Source organism: Meriones unguiculatus, chromosome 18 (assembly GCF_030254825.1).
Source record: "Meriones unguiculatus strain TT.TT164.6M chromosome 18, Bangor_MerUng_6.1, whole genome shotgun sequence".
NCBI lineage: Eukaryota > Metazoa > Chordata > Mammalia > Rodentia > Muridae > Meriones > Meriones unguiculatus.
This window is the reverse complement of record NC_083365.1, coordinates 20,595,162-20,617,118: the sequence shown is the minus strand read 5'-3', so window position 1 is coordinate 20,617,118 and position 21,957 is coordinate 20,595,162. Positions and strand designations below refer to the sequence as shown.

Here is a 21,957-nt window from a genome sequence, read left to right as displayed (position 1 = left end):
TTCCTGTGTTTTCATGCTGGCATCCGGGCATCTGGGTTTGGGAAGATTATAATTCTAGGTGCTGATAATTTGGGTGGGTGTTTTCTTTATTAGTTTCTGCTTCCTTTCTGGTTCTTAAATGTGATGGCTATGTGTTGCCTGATATGAAATGCTTCTGGGGTCCTAATAGTTGTGTCCACTGGGGGTGCCAGGTAAAATGTGTTTCTGGGTATTGAGAGTTGACACTTAAGAATGGGAATTGGCTGGAGAAGGGACTAAGGGGTCCATCAGGATCAGCCTAGTGCCCTAGGAATGGAGGCAGAATGAGGAGAGTCCACAATAGCAGGTCTGCTACAGAGCCAGAGACTGGGGCATTGGATATAGAGAAATGGAGGGAGACTGAGAACCCTTCCCTGGTCAGTAGCCTTGGATTCCTAGGGAGTTGGGTTGAGATAGTTAATGGTGGTCAGGAGGGGAAGGTCTGTGTGAACTACTGGAGATGGGGACAGGCAGGAAAATGAGGCTGCAGCAAGTGGTCTACAGAGCTGCGGATGAGACTAGGGCATTAGATTTGGAAGAGCAAAGGGAGAGGTGAAGACTGGTTAGCCTACCTGCTTCCTGGCCAGAGGCACTATCTATCCATCCATCCACCTATTTATTTATTTTATAATTTTTTTTTTTAAATAAGGGATTTCCTTTGAGTTTGTATATTTTAAATAGTAGACTAAAGCTCTTTTTTTTTTCTCCAACTCATTTTGAAAAAATCAATTCTACAAAGAAGTTGAATATAAAGCACTTATCATCCTTTAGTTTTACCAAGTGTTAACATTTTACCTAATTTATCTTTTTTCTTTCTCCTATACGCATGTGAAATACATACACATCCTTCAGTTTTGTTGGGTCATTAGAAAGTAGTTGCAGATATCCTAAAACTCCTAAGTAGTTAGCTTGTATTTGTTTAGAAGAGAGACATTCTCTTTTTTTAATACAACATCAATACCAAATTATTCCCAAAAGTTTAGTAATTAATATGATACTTAGGATATTTTGAGATTTCTACACTTGTTACCCAACAATCCAGTATAGCTGTTCTGTTTTTCACAATCCAGAATCTAGTATATTTTCATTTAGTTGTTATGTCTTTCAAGTCTATCTCTTTATGCCCACCCCTTCTCATTTTTATGGTGTGTGTGTGTTTAGTTTTTTAATTCAGAGTCTTATTCAGTAGCCTAGGCCCTCCTCAGCCTTCAGTTGCTGGAATTACAGGCATGAGCCAGACCCAAGTGTTTTGTGGTTTTTGTTGCTGTTGTTTTTCTTTGTTTTTGGAGACAGGTCAGGCTGGCCTTGAACTCATAGAGATCCTCTTGCCTCTGCCTCTCTGAGTGCTGGGATTACAGGTGTGAGCCACCATGCCTGGCTCACATCCTGAAAGTCTCCTTCAGTTTAAACAGTGCCCTGGAGTAGAGGAGATGGTTCGGTGGTTAGGAGCAGTTGCTGCATCTCACAGAACCCGGGTTCCGTTCTCAGCACGCATATGGCAGCTCACAGCTGTCTCTAACTGCCGCTCTAGTAGGGTTAGATCGCTCTGTCCTCCACGGGCACTCATGTGGCACACACAAGCACACACACACAGAAGAAGGATAATTTCTAAAGATCTTTAGAACAAAAGATACCCTTCTCTTGTTGTTGTTTTTTGATGATAACATATAGAAACTCTTTGCAGTTGCTATGGAATGCCCACAATTCAAATTTTTCTGATATCTTCTCCCTGACTATATTCAAGGTAGACATTTTTAGCAAGAAGACTACACAGGTGACATTGTATCAGAAGGTTAGTTTATCCTAGGATGCTGCTGTAGAGCTTGATAATTTGTTTTAGGCGTTATTATCTATCAAGTCTCTATTACAGAGATACCTTTTACCTCTTTATAATGAGTATGCCCTCTGGTCACCCTTCAAAACCATCTCAGTAGCCATTCCCCAACTACCTTTCTACATTTTATTTTAGTTTCTGCATTTTATTAAGTAATATGTTATTCTGTCACTCTGGTATTCACATATTGAATCTTTTTCCCTATGCAGTTCCAAGAAGAAGAAAATAAGTTCAAGGCTACGTTAAGTAAAAATTGACTCCATTACATCCACTTACATAAGACACATAAGTTTTGAAACTTACACAAAGAACAAAAATATTTGTCCTAAAAGAACATTAACTTAAACAAGTAAGCAGGTTTGACTTACGTATGTATTTACATATGAAAATTAATCAGTCTGTAATCAATTAAATTAGCACAGTTAATTTTACCTTGTTTCCCCCATGATTCACTAAACTCTCAAGCCTCTGTCTGTCCTGTCAGTATCAAGCATGATGTCTGGCCATGGTGAGTCTCAGTATTCTAAGTAGACTCGTAAGGCTCTTGCCTCCTTCTCTCTGCAGGATCCTGGCTGTGTGCCATGGAGTCATGTACAAACAGCTCTCAGCCTGGATGCTGCATGGGCTCCTCTTGGACCAGCACGAAGAGTTCTTCATCAAACAGGGTCCATCTTCTGGCAATATCAGCACACAGACAGAAGAGGACGAGGAGGATTTAGGAATTGGAGGCCTGACAGGAAAGCAGCTGAGAGAACTGCAGGACCTGGTGAGGGCACAGTCGGAAGCCCACCTGTCAGGAACACCTGTAACTGATTTACCTGCCTGCCCTCATCACAAGCCTGGCTGCCTTCCATGAGTGGATTAGTTAGAATCACTGGGCTTTCTCTTGACTAGTTAGTGATGTTTTATCTCTGCATAAGATAAAAGTTTTCTATCTGTGGCTTTTCATGTAATTTAGTTATCAATAGACTCCTCAAAGTCTTGTAGTGTCCACATTTATTTGTTCACCTATTGGCTCATTTACCTTGTGTTTATTGACTGTTGGTTAGATTCAGGGCACACTTATAGGCGCCCAACTACACAGAGAGTCTAGTTCTTTTCCTTAAGAAGCTTATAATTTGATGGAAAATAGAGCAGTTACATTACAGTGTACCAGGTGCTCTGCAAAAGAGTACAGCTATTTTTGAAAGTTCTTAAGGTGGGGTTTTATAACTAAACAAGCCGTTTTAAATTGAAATTTTGGTAGGACAGGTCACAGCACATCCAGGGATTGTGTATAATGGTAGAGGCTATGAAGGACAAGGCTCTGGAGGAACCATTTGACCTTGGTCAGGTAAAGCTAAAGCATATGGTGTGCATGGTTGAGGAGTAAGGGAGATGGCAGCAGGTAAAGGTGCTGACTGAAGCAGGGACAGAATTCTGAAGGACTTTTTGAACAAAAAAAAAAAAGAATTTAGACTTGAACCTGAAAAGGACTAAGTATCGTTGGATAATTCCAGGCAAGGAGTAATAGGGGACTTAGGTGTTTTTGAAAACCATTTCTTCAAAACCAAGAGCATGGTGGTGCATATCTGTGATCTCAGAACGTTATAGGACAGGCTGAAGCAGGGAGCCCACCAGTAGTTCAAGGCCAGGCTGACTGACAAAACGAGACCCTGAATTCCCCTGCCCCCAAATAACAGCAAAAAGATGGATATGGCAGTGAATACCAGTAATCCCTTCACTCAGGAATGAGAGGCGAAAGAATTATTCCAAGTTTGAATTATCCTAAATTTTCTTGGTCTACACAGGGAGTTCTAAGCCAGCCTGAGCTAGAGTGAGACCCTGTCTCCAAAGAAAAACCGGAAATCAAGAGTAGTGGCTAAATAAATAAGAAAAAAAAAAAAGAGTAGTGGCATATAGATCAGTTAATAAAATCTTAGAGATTCTTGGGTGAAGGAAAAAAAAAAGCAGTGATTCCAAGCGTGGTAACATTGAATTTGGAGACAAATAAAGAAGCCTGAGAGATTTTTCAAAAATGTAATCAATAGCAGTTTAGGGATTGGTTGTGAGTAAAGAGGGAAGTTTTGCCTTTAGCAGTTAGGCACTAGGTGAGTGACGAATAAGGAATGTGTGTTGCTGTTGTTTGCTGTAGTAGGCATCAGACCTGAGGCCAGACAAGTGTTCTACATCTGAGCTATATTCCCAGCTCAAGGTCTAATGTGGGACGTGTTGAGTCTAAGGAGCCTGTGAAAATGTTGCGTGTGCTGAGTCTGGCAGAGTAGTGTGGCTTGCTCTGAAGCTAAGCATGGAGTAGTCAACATCTAGTTTACAAGTTTTTCATTTGCAGCCCATGGGAAGCTGCAAGAGGGTGTCTGTACAGTGTCTAGTAGGTCCACAGCATATATATTTGCAGGCCTGTTAAAAAAATTGTTATGATGCCCAGTGAAGCCATGTAAGATGTTATCTCTGAAAAATGTAGAACAAGGGAAAAGAGTCAGGGCTAGATCTTGACAGAGCAGACATGCATAAATGAGACCTGAAAAATACCAGTTAACTCTTGAAATTGTGTAAACCAGGAAGCTGAGGGTCTGCACACGTTACACAGTAGTAGAGCCTTATATTTAAAAACGGAGTGCGAGGCTGAGGGACTGGCTCCACTTGTCAAAATGCTTGTGAGAGTGTGAGGACCTGGGTTCAAAGTCCTAGAACCCGTGTAAAAGCCAAATGCTATAGTGTGAATCTCTGTAATCTTAGTGCTCCTGCAGAGGTGGGAGGCAGAAGCAGGAGAATCCCTAGAATCCTGAAGGCTATTTAGCTTGACATACACAACAGAATAACAAGGAGACCTTGGTCTCAAGGTAGAAGGTGAGGTCCAGCACCTGCACTTTGTCCTTTGACCTCCGTATGAACATACATTGTGAACCTTTACACAACGGAAAATGAAAAAATAAGTCAGTGCTTTCCACCATGTCAGTATTCTCTGTGAAAATAAAATATATTACAGAGCTGGGGACTTAAGAATTGTATAACTTCAGTTTACAACATAGATCATGGATTGGGAGAGTTAAGACCTGTCATCCTACTTCACATGATGGGTTATTTCCTTAACCAGCGCCTAATTGAGGAAGAGAACATGCTGGCCCCATCTCTGAAGCAGTTTTCCCTACGGGTTGAGATTTTACCATCCTACATTCCAGTGAGAGTTGCTGAAAAAATCCTCTTTGTTGGAGAATCTGTCCAGATGTTTGAGAATCAGAATGTGAACCTGACAAGGAAAGGTAAGAATCTCCTTGTTCTGTTGGCCACATCCTCAGTGCTGTCTCAAAGCATGCTGTGGTTGGAGTGGCTGGTAATAGTGATGAACTGCCTCAGCCAAACAGCTCTGATAGGCTTACCTGGGCAGCTGTGGCCCCTCTGCCCTGTCTGCCCTGACCGCTGTCTGATGATAGTGCCTTCGTACGCCACAGGGTCCATCTTGAAGAACCAGGAGGACACTTTTGCTGCTGAGCTGCATCGACTCAAGCAGCAGCCACTCTTCAGCCTGGTGGATTTTGAGCAGGTGGTGGATCGGATTCGCAGCACTGTGGCTGAGGTCGGTTTTGTATCTTCTACTGTTCCAGAAGAAATGAGTTAGTAGCTTACAACCATCTGTAACTCCAGTTCCAGGAGACCCAGTGCCCTCTTCTGACTTCCAAAGGCACTAGACATGTTGATATAGATAATTATTTGGGCAAACACCCTTACACATAGAAACTATTAAGTAAAAGAACTTCTGGGCTGGAGAGAGCACTGACTGTTCTTCCAGATGACCTGGGTTCAATTTCCAGCACCCACATGGCAGCTCACAACTGTCTGTAACTCCTGTTCCAGGTGATCCGACACCCTCACGTACACATACATGCAAACACCAATGTACATAAGATAAAAATAAATTGAAAAAAAAAAGGAACTTCTGTTTTTCTGGTAGAAGTAGAATCTTCCACAGGTGTATCTTGGAAGGAAAGCCAAGGAGACAAGATGGTGGTCCTGGCCCCTGAGACAAGTGGGAGGGATGAGAGGACTCCTGGGTGCTAGTTCTTGAGCCGAGGGTGCTTATCATGGTGAACCTCAAGGTGTGAGCTCATGATTCATGTATTTTTCTGGATATATGTCACTACTTTGACAATAAGGTGTTTTAAATTTTTACGTATGTAGGAGTTTTTGGTTTGGGGCTGGAGAGATGGCTTAGAGGTTAAGAGCACTGGCTGCTCTTCTAGAGGTCCTGAGTTCAAGTCCCAGCAACCACATGGTGGCTCACAACCATCGGTTCCCTCTTCTGGCAGGAAGGTGTATTTGCAGGCTAAACACTGTATGCATACATAATAAGTCTTAAAAAATATATTTTGTTTTAATAGTATCTTTAGCTGTTTGTTGTATATATGGAGAAATAGTAATGCTAATATATTGCTGGCTAATCTTACACATTCCCCTTAATTCTGGGTTACTAACATTTTGATTCTTTAAGTTTTTTCTTTTATGTTCTAAAGATGATATCATCTGAAAATAAGTGTTTTACAACATGCCTTCCAATATTTAAACCTCTGCCCCTCATCCCCATACATTGTTCTTTTTGGCTGGCATTTTTAATGATAATATTAGATAGCTGAGCTCTGTATAAATTGTGTCAAACAGTAGAGAATGTCTCTGATTTCTTGACTCCTAGAGGTGCAGAGAGTTCCTGCATTACTATGACATTTACTGTACCAGTAAACCCAGTTCTTTCCTTTTTATAAGTCATGAACTTATGGAGATTTTAGCCAATGCTTTTTCTGCATCTGTTTAGATAACCATATATTTCTTGTCTTAACTTTAATGTGGTAGGTTACACTCGTACTTTTTTAGACACTATATAGAGACTCTAGTGAGTTCAGTAACTCACTAGAATAGATCAAGCTAGCCTTGAACTCACAGAGATCCTCCTACCTCTGCTTCCCAAGTGCTAGAATTTAAGGCATGAGCCACCACGCTTGACTACATTCACGGGTTTTTAAAAGTAGATTGAGACAAAATTCACATAAATTCAACATTGTAGCCATTTAAAAATTATATTCAATCAGTGGTTTTTAATTTCACAGAGTTGTGTGTGCAACTATTACCATTATTTTCAGGACATTTTTATCTTGCATTGGTTTTGTTTTGTATTTGTCTGTTTAAAAGTATCTGTTCTTTCCTAGAGTTAGCTGAGCCTGGAGTCACAGTAATGAACTTTTATGGTTTTTTTGTTTTTTTAATCTCTATTATAGCACCTCTGGAAGCTAATGGTAGAAGAATCAGATTTACTGGGTCAGCTGAAGGTAATAACTGTTACTCTTTTAAATCTTGAAATGATTCTGGAAAGCACTCTTGCCTAGACTTCCACCACAGTAAACTCATTTGTTCTTACTCAAGTGAGGAAAATATATTTTATGCTACAAATCTTCTGTACTCTAAAGATTCAAACTTATGTTCTTCTGTTGTGATCTAAATACCATCAAACACAGAGTTCTTCTCTTTGAGGGGCTGCTCTGTCTGCATCTTTAAAATGCCATGCCTGTGTCCTTTAGACTGATAGTATCAGCCTGTGTATGTCTAATTCCCTTGGAGTAGTAAGGGCCTCCAGGCTCTCATTTACTGAATTGTACACTGGAATTCTTTCCTCAGATCATTAAAGACTTTTACCTTCTGGGACGAGGAGAACTGTTCCAGGCCTTCATTGATACAGCTCAACACATGTTAAAAACACCACCCACTGCAGTAACAGAGCATGGTAACTGTCCTATGCCCCTGAGAGTAAACAGTTTCTTGGCTAATGTTGTGTGTTGCATGTTTGCCTGTGGCCGCCAGAAGAGGGAGAACTTGAGTCACAGGCCATTTGTGAGCTGCCAGGTGGGTGCTTGGAAGGGAACCTGGGTCCTCTGCAAGAGCAGCCAGTGCTCCTTAAAAGTAAAACCAGTGCTCCAGCCCCCAAAACCTATTTTATCTTTTATGTAATGGAAATCTCAGAAAGCCTGGTTAGAAAATAATTTGCAGTTATTTCCAAAGCTTGGGTATGTCTCGGAACAATTAAAGCGAAAGATTTCAGTATTATCAAGACTTTTCTCCTTACCTTTGATGATGACCCCACAATATATCAGTAACATCCCAGCCTGGTTTCTCTAGCAGCAAATTTAAAAAGTCCAGTGAAGTGCTTTAATTGGTCCTCCCCAGATCACATGGCCATCATTTTAACAGTGAAGAAGTCAGGCATTAGGACATGCCTCTTTCAGTTAAGTTTAAGTGTCTTTCCCTTGGCCATTTTAATGGCCACCTTCATCCAAGCACAAGAAAAGAATATAGCAAGGATCTGAGCCAAGAAAAAGAAAACAGAGAAATTGTAGGGCTATTGCTTTTCTAGTTTAGTGAAACAATAGATGTCCACTGTGCTTCATGATACTTTTTTGTTGCAGATATCAGAAACCAATTGAGATTCACTTACGAAAATAAAATAATTTATTGACTTTCATAACAAAAAAAATCTCAGCGATGTGATAGTTTTAGGTAAAGCCTAATTATCTTCTTTAGTCTTTCACTTTTGTCTTCTCAGCAAGCAGGACAGGCCCTAGCCACATTTATATGGTACTAAAACTGATCTCAGAAGAGCGACACTCTTGCAGAATCTGATCAGAGCCTTTGCGTTGGCCTGGATCAGAGCAAGTCTTTAAAAAAAAAAAAACAGCCAAAAGGTCAGTTGTCATAACCCATTTGATCATGCTGCATCCCCAAGAATTGACACTGCAGGAACAATACTGAGCAGAAATGATTCTCCCTAGATTAATAACAAGGACAGCAGGGCGGTATTGGTGTACACCTTTGATCCTAGCACTCAGGGAGGGAGAGTCAGTTGGATCTCTGTGAATTTGAGGCCAGCCTGTCTACAAAGCTAGCTCTAGGACAGCCAAGGCTACACAGTGAAACCCTGTCTCAAAAAATCAAAACAACAACAAAATAATGACAAAGAAGACTTAATGCTAGTTAGGCAAAAGCCCCTATGCTCTGACCCTAACCCAAACCCTGCTGTTTTCATGTACTGTTTCTTGCAGATGTGAATGTGGCCTTTCAACAGTCAGCACACAAAGTATTGCTAGATGATGACAACCTTCTCCCTCTGTTGCACTTGACAATTGAGTATCATGGAAAAGACCACAAAGGTTTGCTCTTCTCTGATTGCCTCCTCTCTGCATCTTCTGGTCTTTATTATTATCCCTCCACAGAAACTGTCGTTTTGGACCTTAGAAATCACCTGGTCTAGTACTCTAATTTTGTACAGGTGCAAATGGAATTGCAGAAAGGGTTGGGTAGGGTCTGTCCATGGTTATTTTTGAAACTACAGCTATGTTTTTCTCTAAAACGGCTCTCAGAAAAAGCCCTCACAGAAGTCTTCCCTTTCCCTTTACTGCCTCTCAGTGTAGCTTTTCAGCAGCACTGAAGTCTCATTTTATATGTATAATTCATCTTATCTCTCTTACTCTAATTAACCAAGGTATTTATTATTATCTTCTTAACTGTAGCCGATGCCACCCAGCCAAGAGAAGTGCCTTCTCGGGAAACATCCCCCCGGGAAGCCCCTGCTTCAGGATGGGCAGCTCTAGGTCTTTCCTACAAAGTACAGTGGCCACTGCACATTCTCTTCACCCCAGCTGTCTTGGAAAAGTAAGTATTTCTGAGTTTTTCCCAAGTAAATATTACCCATCTAACATTGGTGGAAACAAGCCAGTCATCCAGATGGTGTCTACACTACTAGGTCAGAGATTTCAGACTTACCTGTCTTCAGAAGCTACACAGGTATTCTAGTTTTTGGGTTTTTTTTTTTTTTTGTTTGTTTGTTTGTTTTTCTTGCTTTAAAAAAAATGACTAAAGTAAAAAGCAACTTGGGAAAAAAAGGTTTATTTGGTGTGTATATCTGGACAGCAATCCTCCATTGAGGGCAATCAGAGTAGGAATTCAAGCAGGAACAGAGGCAGAGACCATGGAGGAATGCTTCTTACTGGCTTGTTCTTCAGTTTGCTTTTTTATACACCGCACATCCACCTGTCCAGGTGTGGGGCCCTCCATACCAGTCATCAGTCAAGAAAGTGCCTATAGGCCAATCTGATGATGGCAGTTCTTTAATCAAGGCTCCCTTTTCTGGGTGAACCCAGCTTGTGTCAAGTTGACCAGTATAAAGCACAAAACCAGCAGTTTACATTAGTAAGTGAAGTGACAATCCTGACACAATAGGGAATGGTAAGAACTTGAACGAGTGGGAAGGCACATAGCCACTTGGAATCGTGAGATTAGGGCTGGAGAAATAGCTCAGTAAGTAAAGGGAAGACCTGAATTTTAATTCCCCAGAATGCATGTGAAGTTGAGTGTGACCTGCCTGTAATCCTGCATTTCTACCATGAGATAGTTAGAAACAAGAATCAGGAAGCACCCAAGCCATACAGAGAGGCAAACTGCAAAAGAGCCTGTCTCAAACAAGGTGTGAGGGATGGTCCAGCTTGGCATTCACATGTGCCATGACATATGCCCACCTGCATTAAATCACTCACACGCACAAATGACAACTTTAAGATTGTCAACTTAAAGTTGTCAATCTTAATGACAAACAAAATGACAACTTAAGATTGTCATTTAGTCGTTAGAAGTTTCTCCCTGTTCTTTATGATTTGTTTTTGATGATATTAATTTACTTGGGACCCTTGTAGTAGTTAGGTTTCTGTGATAAAGAGTATAACAAAACCCAAGGGTTTTATTTGGCTTTTGGCTTGTAGTATATAGCATGAGGAAGGAAAGTCAGTAAGAACAGGGAGACAGGAACTGAGGCGTAAGTCATGGAGCAGTGTGGCTTTACTGTTCATGGCTCATCAGCCTTTTTTATTTTTTTACTACTACTCAGAACAAGGATGTTACTACACTATGGGCTGGACCCTAACACATCAATTGTTCATCAAGAAAATGTCCCACAGATTTCCCTGCAGGCCACTCTAAAGGATACATTTTCCCAATTGAGGTTCTCGCTTCACAGATGACACTAGCTTGTATCAATTTAACTAAAAATGAACCAACACAATCCTCTTACCTTCATGGGGAGACAACCAAACTAGAGGGAGCTGGTCCATGATGCGATGTGGACCTTATTACAGTGTTTTGATTGCAGTCTTGTCCCTTGGGATGAGCATCTGCCCAGTGCATAATGGGACCGTATGTCCCTAGGAAGGAGATGAGAGAAGCACACTGTACCTTGAGAAAGGATAAAGAAACCATTCTCACTGTGGCTACAAAAAAGAGGAAAAGACTATCTCTTCAGCCTACCTCCCACTAGCCTCCTTGCTCTTCACAGCTCACCTACTGTTTGAGAATTTACCAAAGCCAGGCAGACTGGGCTTACATAGGAAATGAGGAGGCTGCTGCAGGGAGAAGATTCTGTAACAGGTTCAGAGCTCACAGCCCATTTAGACAAGGTGTACAGATCTTGTCCAGACTCCAAAACTTGGCCACTCACTGCACAGTCCATTCACCTCCTCATTTGATGTGGGTTTTTAATATGTAATATTGCCTTAAAACTATTGCTTTTACTATTTAAATAAAATATTTTCATGTTTAATTAAAATATTTACCATTTTAATATTTATGATAAAATATTTTAATATTTAAACTTTAATACTTTTAAAAAGTGTTAATATTTACAGTTTTGTGTGCACATGTGTGATGTATTTGAGGTATGTGTGTTACGTGAGTGGCTGCAGGATTCAAATAGGATGTCCTCTCATGTTCCACCCTATTCCCCTGTGACAGGCTCTCTTATTGAAACTTAATTATTTTGTTATACAACTGAAACTTGTGTCACTTTCTCCGCCATATAATTTACTGCATAAATACGCTTTCCTTGGCACTCTTAGCCTGGAGAGGTGACAGAGGAATTGTGTGTGCTGTGTGGAAGGGTGTTAGAGCAAGTTCTGTATCTCAGCGGTGCTTCTGCCATAGGTACAATGTTGTTTTCAAGTACTTACTGAGCGTGCGCCGTGTCCAAGCTGAACTGCAGCACTGCTGGGCCCTCCAGATGCAGCGCAAGCACCTCAAATCTAACCAAACAGACGCAGTGAAGTGGCGCCTAAGAAATCACATGGCTTTCTTGGTAGATAATCTTCAGTACTATCTCCAGGTGTGTTCTGAGTAGTGCATGGAAGAGGTGGGAAAGGAGCCTAGAAAGCACTGAGAAGGGTCTGAGGTTCTGTATTTGGGAAAATGGGGCAGCTGGAGAAGTTTAATAGTTATATCACTAGGAATGTATCACTTAAACTGCTTGGCATTTTAAGTGGAAATCCCTGGACAAAGAAAACTAGTCAGGATACTTAGGAGCAATGCACTGGTGCTGACTTGACCCTGTGTTTGTCAGACATGCCCAACCTTTTGACGTTGTGGCATGACATTGTCATTTACAAAGTTCACAACCAAGAACCAAGACACCCCTCTCATACCAAAAAAAAAAGACTCTTATAATCTTTTAACTAATTTTATAATTTTGTGCTGCTCCTTGGCTACACATGTTCCATACCTGTCCTTGGCTACATACCGGACAAGCCTGCTATTGCTAACTAAGTCAGTCAGTAGAAGGGACAGGGTTTGAGTGGATTACAATAGGAGGGGAGAGTGGTCTGCAAAGACATTTGAAGCTGCTAAAAATTACCCATGGAGCTAGAAAGATGGTTTAGCTGTTAAGAGCACTGACTGCACTTGCAAAGGACTCAGTTTTGTTTCCTAGCACCCATGTAGTGGTTCACAACCATCTGTAACTCTAGTCCCAAAGGATCCGATTCCCTCTTCTGACTTCTGAGGGCACCATGTATGCATGTGGTACACATACACACATGCAAGCAAAATACCTTTACATCCACACTGAGAAGTTCCAGGAAGGAGAATCACAAAACCTGGGCTATACCAAGACCCTATGTCGAAAGAAACAACAAATGGCAGGAAATGTAGCTCAGTACTACAGCCTCCCCTTGCACAAACAAGGCCCTAAGCAACACATACACTCTACAAGGCTCAGCAATTGAAACATGTCACTGGTCAGTCTAAAGTGGCAAGAAGGAAGATGAGGGCTAGTGAGATGGCTGGGTAGAGGCTAGAGCCCACAAGCCTGATGACCTGGGACCTTACTTGGTAGATGAGTGCGGAAGAGACCCTGGAAATTATCCTCCTCTCACCACATGTACTCTGCGGCATGCACAGTTCACACACATACTAAAATAAAAGATGAGGAGAACCATAAAATAGAACACACACGATGTACCAGGTGCTAAAAGAAATTTTTTCTGTCTATCAGGTAGATGTGCTGGAGTCTCAGTTCTCACAGCTGCTTCATCAGATCAATTCCACTCGGGACTTCGAAAGCATTCGATTGGCCCATGATCACTTCCTAAGCAATTTGCTGGCCCAGTCCTTTATTTTGCTGAAACCTGTAAGTAGGGGTGGTTGGTTTCCTTAGTCTAATATTAATATGTTTCTTTAGGTTCTTGGTATTGACAAGATATGAAACTGTTAATTATCTGCTAAGTTCCATTTTTACATTTTGACAACTCAAGGCAAAACAAAAAGATAGTGTTAAAAGGGCACTGAAACATTACAGGGTATGGTGAACAGGTATAGTTAAAAGAACTATTTGTTTAACCCCTAGAAGAAATGACTTACAGAAGTTCAGAAATCTCCCTGACTCTACAGGAAAACAGCAGAATTCATTTTCTTAGAAATCTGTTGGACCAGGATCAACCAATCTTTAGAGTTGTTTTCATAGGTCCATAGTGTCTATCACTCTGGGTGTTTGTCTGTCTGCCAAGTACACACACTTAAGTACCTCTGGGGCAGCTCAACCTTGACTATATACTGGAATCATCTGTGACATTGTGGAAATCTAAGGCCAGAGAACACTTAAGTCAGAGATGCAGACTGGGGTCTAGGCAGCAATAATTGTCAGCATACAAGCTGGTTCCAATCCAGATGAAAAGTGAGAGTCGGGGACTGAAAAAACCCTGTAGTGTTTATACTCTGATCTCTGCCTTACTGCTCAGGGCATAAATCTCGTATGGGCTTCTTATTGTTCTGGTATTTGGGGCTGTTACTTGCTACACCAAGGAAGAGCAACCTAAGTAGCGTCCACTCTGAAGGGTTCTGTAAACTGAGAAAATGCTGCAGGTAGGCACTGTTCTTGCATGGCATGGGTGTATCCTTGAGGAAAAGCAAATCAGAACAGGTCATTATAATTGAAGTCTTTATTGAGTGCTTACTGTATGCAAGGCACTGGGGATACAAAGAGGTATAAGTCATGGCTCTGCCCTTAAGGAGCTCACAATCTAGTTGGAGAAACAAGACATGTACATACAAAAGTCAGCAACGGCACAGGTGGACTGGATAGTTGCCAGTCAACAACACAGATACTACAGTAAAGAAGGGTGGAGCTCACTAAAGGCTGCAGTGGGGAAGGGGCATTTCACAGACAGTGGGGCTTGAACTGTTCAAAAAGAAGGGAAATCCCAGGAATGACACAGCTCAAAGGCGAGAGCACACACAGTGGGTCTAAGGAATGACGATGAGTTAATGGTGGAGAGTGGAGGATTTGTGCAGGGGGACAGACAAGAACGCAGCTGTCCCAGGAGGGGATGTTCATTTGCATGTTGCTTGGGAGGGCCAGATAGCCTTGAAGGTGGTGGTTGCTGTCTGTGTCCAGACATTGGAGGGCAGCTGTTAAGACTACTTTCCCAAACCTTGCTTTTCTCAGAGGTTTCTTCCTTCATTTAATACCAGCTATATTTTTGGGTAGGTGTTTCACTGCCTGAATGAAATCCTAGATCTCTGTCACAGTTTTTGTTCGCTGGTCAGTCAGAACCTGGGTCCACTTGATGAGCGGGGAGCTGCCCAGCTGAGCATTCTTGTGAAGGTGAGCTGTCTAGCCACTGGAAATACATACCCCCACCTCACCCCATGGAACAAGCAGTCTTTGCTCTGAGTCAATAAAGCATTTCCCAGAACAGACACAGAAATGACAAGATAAAAAGATAAAAGTGCTGGTATCAGTGAGCTTTGAAGATGATTAATGTGCCTCACAGTGTTCAAAAATAGTTCAGCCCTGAATAGTTTATCCAGCCCACTAAGTGTGCATTGGCTTTGTGCTCATTTTCTCACATCCCACTTCCTTCCCTGAACCAGCCTCCTATCTCACTTGTAATTATAATCTAAATACATCTCCTTGTAACAAAGCAAGCTCACTGCAGTCCTAGTATGTGGTAGAATATATTAATGTGAAATGAGCTGCTAAATTCCTACTAATGAGAAAGTACTTTCATGGAAGTCATGCATTTCACAGACATGATACTAACAAGTCAAAGTCGTTTCAGGAGCTGATTGAAATGGGAGTGTGGGAAGGTCAGGTTTCCTGCAGAAATTTAAGCAAGGCTTTTCCAAAGAACCCTAGGTACCCACACTCTGCATGGGCAGTGACAGTTCCGGTCTTTCAACAGGGCTTTAGTCGCCAATCTTCACTCCTGTTCAAGATTCTTTCCAGTGTTCGGAATCACCAGATCAACTCAGACTTGGCTCAATTACTGCTCCGGCTAGATTATAATAAATATTATACCCAGGCTGGTGGAACTCTGGGCAGGTAGGAACAATCACTCATTGGGGACTCGTTAGATTTGGGGAGAGAGGATTAATGAATTGTAGAAATACAAAATGCAACTTTAGCCATCATTTCCAAATGCCCTCCTTTTATAAGCAAGGCTCAGAGATATGAAAATTGAGTATGTGTTGGGGGATGAGGGGGTGGGGGCAGGTGGTCATGTTCCATAATTTTACTGTTAAAAATAATCAGCATAGTAGAGTGCAACAGCTGAGGATAAGTTCTGTGCTAGAAAGGCGCTGCTACGTGCTAACGGGCAGTCTGGCTTCTGCCACCCTGACATGTCCGAGCAGTGCAGCTGTGACACCATGCTTCACTGGCCACTGTTCTTTTTCAATAAAATTGGGCAATGCCTCTTTCTGAATTGGGCAATGCCTCTTTCTGAACTTCCTTAGATCTAATAATGAGATTCTGTGGCAGTTGCTTCTCAGAGATCCGAGTCATTGCCATTTGGAAAAGCCATTTCATTGCCCTTCATTGCCCTCTTCCTCTCTAAGATGTTCACAAAGACTCTCTTCTAACTAGTTTAGCAGAAGCCATACATCTTTTGAGTATCAGAGTGTTAGCTATATTTTGGATTGCTGTGATTCTTTGGCAAGCATGACAATTAATGAAACTTTTTTTTCTTTTACAGTTTTGGGATGTGAAAACTCTGATGTTCATTCTGATGTCTGTAACAAAGTCATTCATGAAATGCCTACGAACTGGCCAAAGAAAGGGTGCTAGCTTTTTGTCCTAGAAGCAGTCTGGAGGTATAAATCCTTTCTACCTTTTCTGTAGGGTACTGGGGTCACAGGAAGGCTTTGATCCTTAACACTAAGAGATCCTTGGGTGAGTTCACTGTGCAGCAGTGGCGTATTGAACATTTACTGTATCCCTTGGAATTTGGAAATTAACTAAACAGTGGAGATAAAATAGTTTAGGTTTGCCTCATCTGTAAAAAGGCTATTATGGTTATGAACAGACTTATGAACGGGTCAGCTTCTAAATATTATCAACAAATTAGAAAACATTTAAGACAGGCTGTAGATTTCCCTGTTTCTCTACTTTCTAATTTATAACTACACAGATTACCTTGATCCTTCGGAAATTTAAAATTTGAGAGCCTTCCCTCAAAGGATACTCTAAACCTGATCTGAAGAATTCAGTCAATGGGTTCTAATTCTTTCATACTAGTACAAGAGCAAGTCTAGCTAAAGATGATAAAGGTCAAATTGTTCAGATTTTAGAAACTGAAAATTGCAACCCAGTTTTCCCACCTTAGACAAACCACATGAGTTAAGGTTATGGTCAGATAGCCTAGCCACCACTGGCGAGCACTAATGTTCATAAATACATCAGCATAAACAAAGGAAATGCTTCATAACATACCTTCTCTCCAAGCTGGACGAGAATGCAGTGTTCAGGCCTCAGTTTGTAGTCACTGCATCTTCTCTTCATCTACATTTTCTACCACCAACTATGAAAGCCTGAGCCCCTGTACTTGTCAACTAGAGAGGATCCCTTCAGTTGTTACCTCTAGGAGCAAGGCTTGGCAGATAATGGCCTGCGGCTTGTGTTTGTAAATAAAAGTGTTATTCAAACAGCCACACATACTTTTTTTTACCTATTGTCTATGATTGCTTTCATCTCACAGCAAAAGACAAGTTGACAACAAAGCCTAAAATAAATATTTACTGTTTGGCTCTATCGAAAAAAATAAAAGCTGGTAGCCTTTATTTAGAGAATGAAAGGAAGATCATTAATGGGTGATGTTGAATGTGAGGAAGGAATAGCTTCCAGCAGCTGTGACAACTTATTGTACAGAAAACCATCCTATCAAGTTATAGTCACTGTCCATAGCAAAATTGGTCATTTGCTCTTTCAGCTCTGAATACCCGTACGTAGGTCAGCTGTTAATAAACTCAGGTTGTGCTGTCCCCAATCCTTTTCAACTTTAGCACTACTGTTCATATAGGCCTTCACCTACTTTAAACTCTGTTTTTAGAAGCATAACATTTTAGATGGCCTGGGATAACCTTTTCACATTGACAGTGGTGTCACAGAATAAAGTTTATTCCTACATTTTTATCTTCCCTTGTTTGTTATACTGCTAAAATGATAAGCCTGCTAGGAAACTTCAGAGATGATCCTAGGTTTACCGTGTTCTGAGATTAAGCTTAAAGAAACAGATGAAGAAATCCCAGTTACTACAACCAAAGAGATTCAACATTTATTTTATCATAAAAGTCCAGCAAATAAAACTATGTACAAGATCCATGCAAAGAATACAGTTACACACAAGACACACTTAAAACCTGATTAAAACACAATCTCCACAATAGCAGGGAATAAAACCATTAAGACCAAATATCTTTAGTGAGAAACATAATCATGTTTATATTTTGGATGCTGCTTGAATCCAATTCTTTCCCCAACAATGAGGCACTGGATCACCCACTCTTGTGATACCACAGGCAGCTGCAAGGCTTCAGCACACTTGAGCACCGAGGCTGGGCATGAGGGGTCTGTCACCACCACATCAAACACCCCTAAAGCAATGTCTGCAAGAAGTGGGGGAGTGAATGAAGAAAGAACACTCAGTTTACCTCTTTATTAAAAGACAGGCGTGCCTTCTAGCCAGTATTCCCTACTCTTCCAAACCAAGGCCCTCTTTTACAGGTACTGTATGTTTGTGGGTACGACCTAAAACAGAGGTAATCAGCACTTGCTGGCCTTGTAAAACTACTGAATGGGAATGCCACTGGAGACTAGAAGCGGTAACACTTTGCCCTTCACTTCACCCTATCTGAAGGTGGGACTTCTCTCAAAAGTGAAGCCTGAGATTTGGAAACATCTGTGCATCTAACGACATCCCTGGAATGACTATGAAACCCATGCTTTCCAGGTACCTTTGTTGTGGGCACTTGAGTGGTGCTGCTTCACAGAGGCTGCCCCTCCAGTCATGAGGATCTCAGACCAGAGCTCCAGGAAGTTCTGTTGTTGATCTGACACCAAGAGAACCTTCAGATTCTGAAAAGGGTTTTCACGGGGTTGCCTGTGAAGGAGATGGAGACAGCATTTGGGAACTGAACTAAAACTTTGTAAAAATCTGTAACCAGTCTCAAAGGTACTCCTGCACATCTGAATACTTTTCTGCCTCTCTTCAGAATGACACATGCACTCTGAGATCCCAGACTCTGCTAATAAACCAATATGCCCCTGAGTCTCCTCCCCTGTTTTTAAGTTTAATGACTGAAACTTAATCCTAACTTCAGTGCTTCCCCTAGTGAGGAATACTGATCCTATACACCAAAATCTCCACACACTGAGAAGGTTCCCAGCCAATGTAAAATGAGGCTATGCAATAAAATACTTGACTGCTGAAATCATTTCAAATTCATTCAAATTCTTACAGTCTACAGACATTCATTCCAGTTTCTAGTAACACTTCTTTTCTCAACTAGACTTTCCTCCCAAAAGCTAGTCTTCCTCTCTTCTCAGCTCCAGACGGGCTCCCAAACACTCACCAATCCAGAATTCTTTGCTCCTCAAGGCTATACCCAGCAGGCAACAGATAATTACGGTAGTTTTGGAGCTGGTTGGCATGACAACTGTCATGGACCCAGACATGAGACACACAAGGAATTCCACTGGCAAGGCACAGGAAATACTTCCGGGTTCGACAGTGCTGGTCCGCAATCAGGAGACACTGGTAGGCTGTGTTACACTAGAAGAAGAGAACCCCAACTGAGTGTCGAGGAAAACCTTTCCTTGATTAGTTACACCTAATGAGCCCTCAAGAATAAGATAGGAATACTTCCAATTGGTATCAAAAATACTGTTTCATCTGTTTTTGTACCTGAGGCTGTGGTGCTCACTAAAAAGCTAAAACTGCTTCCTGAGTTTCCCCATCTAACCTACAGCTTTTGGAAGGCCTAAGTCTCAAGGGTTAACCATACCAGGAACTACCCCCTTCCAGAATAGGGAATCAGCAACAACAATAGGCTTTTTATTAAATATAATTTCAATCTGTTGTTGTCTCCACAGAGCCACTTCCACCTAGCACAACCTCTAGCTTTTCTTCCTTGTGTACAATGAAAATGCTGAGATAGTGCGGTGGCACAGTAACCTGGACCTCAGGCAACCTCCCAAACTCTTAGGTCTTTTCTCAATACAGAAAGTGGGTAACCACAAAAGAAAGTCCTCACCTGGGCTTCATTGAAGTCTTCAAGGATATACCCAGCTCCTGCTCGAAGCTGGCATTCTGTATACTGCTTATTGAAAGGAGGAATTTCTAAAAATTCTGTATATATGTTAAAAAAAATCCAAAGATTATTATTTTTAATAATCTTAAATTTTAAATAATAATGGTTGGTTTTCTAGGTACTACTTTAATGGCTATTTGTAACTGCTTCCTTTTCTGTTCTACAGCTAATAGTCCTTAGACACACAGATTTAACAATTTATTCGAGGAGTTGAACAGCCTATATCTCTCATTATTCACAGTCAGCTTTCTGGACTATACTATACCAGCAACAAACACCTATGAAGGACTGCCTTGTGAAGTCTGGTTTCAAGGACTAAGTTTTAAAAGCAACACAAGAAAAGCAAAAAGAATACTGCCATCAGACTAAGTTACTGCTTAGATGCCTTTTCTTCCCTGTACACACCTGAATTTTGTTTTGACAAACCACACGTATTTCACCTGCTCTCTCAACCCAGGGGCCCGTCTCTAAGCATCTCAGAGTCTTCCTATTACAAATCTGAAGTGCAGCTCCCCCAATCACTGTCCCCATGCCCTGTATGTTTCCATTGCTGTAGGTGGTGGGTAGTTAGGAATAATTAGGACAGTCATCACACATCTTCAGTTGTACCATTTTATGACAATCATGTGCTCTCATTTTGACCCCTGCAACATCCAACATTAGAACTCTTTAACTTATGAAACAACATTCCATCTAGTTCTTAGCTTGGACAGGCACCTGTAAAACAAACCCTGCCCATCACTATACATTTGATCTATGCATTCTCTCCTGCACCACACATCTGTCAGGCCTCTGAGCCGCAGTCTACCACCTGACTATAGACTTTACCTAGACACAGACTAATGTCTCCCACATGAATGTGACACACAGACTTATTTAAGGTTAATCAGAGGTTCAAGAATGGAAAGGGCCTAGAAACTAATTCTTCCCAAACTGGGGACACCTCAATCCCTTTCTTACACTCAGAATGAAATATATCCTCCACACAGATTTTCTTTTATTATTATTATTTATTCACTTTGTAACCCTGCTGTGCCCTCCCCTCTCTGGGCTCCTCCCAATCCCTAAGCAGATGCTAAAGCATAAATGGGGAAGGTGGTAGGACATCAGGAACCTGGTTCATGTGTTTGGTTATAGGAAGATAAAGCCAGCACTGTATTCTAATTCTGAGTCTGCCATTGTTGAAGCCATTTAACCCTGATAGATTTTTTTGGTTTTGTTTGTTTTTCAAGACAGGGTTTCTCTGTGAAGCCTTGGCTGTCCTGGACTCGATTTGTAGACCAGGCTGGCCTCGAACCCACAAAGATCCGCCTGCCTCTGCCTCTGCCTCCCTACACTGAGATTACAGGCATGTACCACCATGCCTGGCTTCCCTGATAGATTTTTATCATACATTTTATGTGTGAAGAATCAAACTCTTTCCCTAGGCCAGCAAAATGACTCAGCAGGCAAAGGCACTTACTGCCAAGTCTGGTGACCTCAGTTTGAGCCCCTGGGAACCCTTATGGTAGAGGAAAGAGAGCACACTCTTACAAGTTGTCCTATGACTTCCACACATGTGCACACATACGTACACACCTATGTATAAATACATAAAATAAGTACCTTATCTATGTAGTGTGTAAAGTAACAAAAACACATATATTTCTCAGATGTTCACCAAGACTATCTTGAGATCCACTAGCTGCGAATTTTGTGAAAAATCTACAAACCAGAAGTGAGGAGGTGTAGTTACCACCTGTCTGGGGCACCACCCTACCTAAACAAAGTCACAAAGTAAATGGAAAGAGTGCATGAGTCAGAACCCTGGGAACTCACCCTCCTCCTCTTCGCTGCTTCCTGTGGGACCATCTAGCAGTTTAGAACGACTGGCCAACTTGTCACTGGTTGTGGCCATTGTAAGGAGAAAGGCATAGCCCAAAAACAAGGTCTTGTTGAGGGGCAAAGGCCCTCTTGGCTCTTCCAGGACAGAAGGTTCACCTGTGTTGTCGCCACTCTCACAGGGGCTCACAAACTCTCCTGCCCCCACTGTACCTGGGCAGGACAAAGCACAGTTACTAAAATGATGCACATAGACACTGCTTGGACATAGGCCCAGCACCAAGTATGGCCTGATAGGCCATGTCCTAATACGCTTTTCTAAGCCATGACCCAAACACGATTAA

The 21,957-nt window shown here is 41.6% G+C and overlaps 2 protein-coding genes across 9 annotated transcripts in view; one reads left to right on the top strand and one right to left on the bottom strand.

Annotated features, from left to right (window-relative positions):
- Positions 1–18,913, top strand: part of Tubgcp4 (tubulin gamma complex component 4) — a 29,813-nt gene extending 10,900 nt beyond the window's left edge. The window contains exons 7-20 of one of the 4 annotated variants that reach the window (XR_009587531.1): positions 2,417–2,618; positions 4,947–5,112; positions 5,302–5,426; positions 7,117–7,167; positions 7,514–7,619; positions 8,932–9,039; positions 9,400–9,541; positions 11,858–12,035; positions 13,200–13,334; positions 14,691–14,807; positions 15,388–15,527; positions 16,180–16,297; positions 18,207–18,339; positions 18,433–18,913. Coding sequence is in view for 1 of the 4 variants with exons in the window: in XM_021649862.2 (XP_021505537.1) it covers positions 2,417–2,618; positions 4,947–5,112; positions 5,302–5,426; positions 7,117–7,167; positions 7,514–7,619; positions 8,932–9,039; positions 9,400–9,541; positions 11,858–12,035; positions 13,200–13,334; positions 14,691–14,807; positions 15,388–15,527; positions 16,180–16,192 (1,483 nt within the window). In the remaining 3 variants the exon portion in view is untranslated. Of the gene's footprint in view, positions 1–2,416; positions 2,619–4,946; positions 5,113–5,301; positions 5,427–7,116; positions 7,168–7,513; positions 7,620–8,931; positions 9,040–9,399; positions 9,542–11,857; positions 12,036–13,199; positions 13,335–14,690; positions 14,808–15,387; positions 15,528–16,179; positions 17,610–18,206 lie in introns of those variants that run through there. The other 3 variants (XR_009587530.1, XR_009587532.1, XM_021649862.2) reach the window with 3 other exon arrangements.
- Tp53bp1 (tumor protein p53 binding protein 1) overlaps positions 17,732–21,957 on the bottom strand; it is an 85,265-nt gene continuing 81,039 nt past the window's right edge. For 3 of the 5 annotated variants that reach the window (XM_021649859.2, XM_021649860.2, XM_060372248.1), the window contains 5 exons: positions 21,611–21,826; positions 19,736–19,830; positions 19,055–19,254; positions 18,437–18,582; positions 17,732–18,088 (listed from right to left, as the gene is read on the bottom strand). In XM_021649859.2, the coding sequence (XP_021505534.1) occupies positions 17,901–18,088; positions 18,437–18,582; positions 19,055–19,254; positions 19,736–19,830; positions 21,611–21,826 (845 nt within the window). In that variant the 3' untranslated portion in view covers positions 17,732–17,900. The remainder of the gene's footprint in view (positions 18,089–18,436; positions 18,583–19,054; positions 19,255–19,735; positions 19,831–21,610; positions 21,827–21,957) is intronic. The other 2 variants (XM_060372247.1, XM_060372249.1) reach the window with 1 other exon arrangement.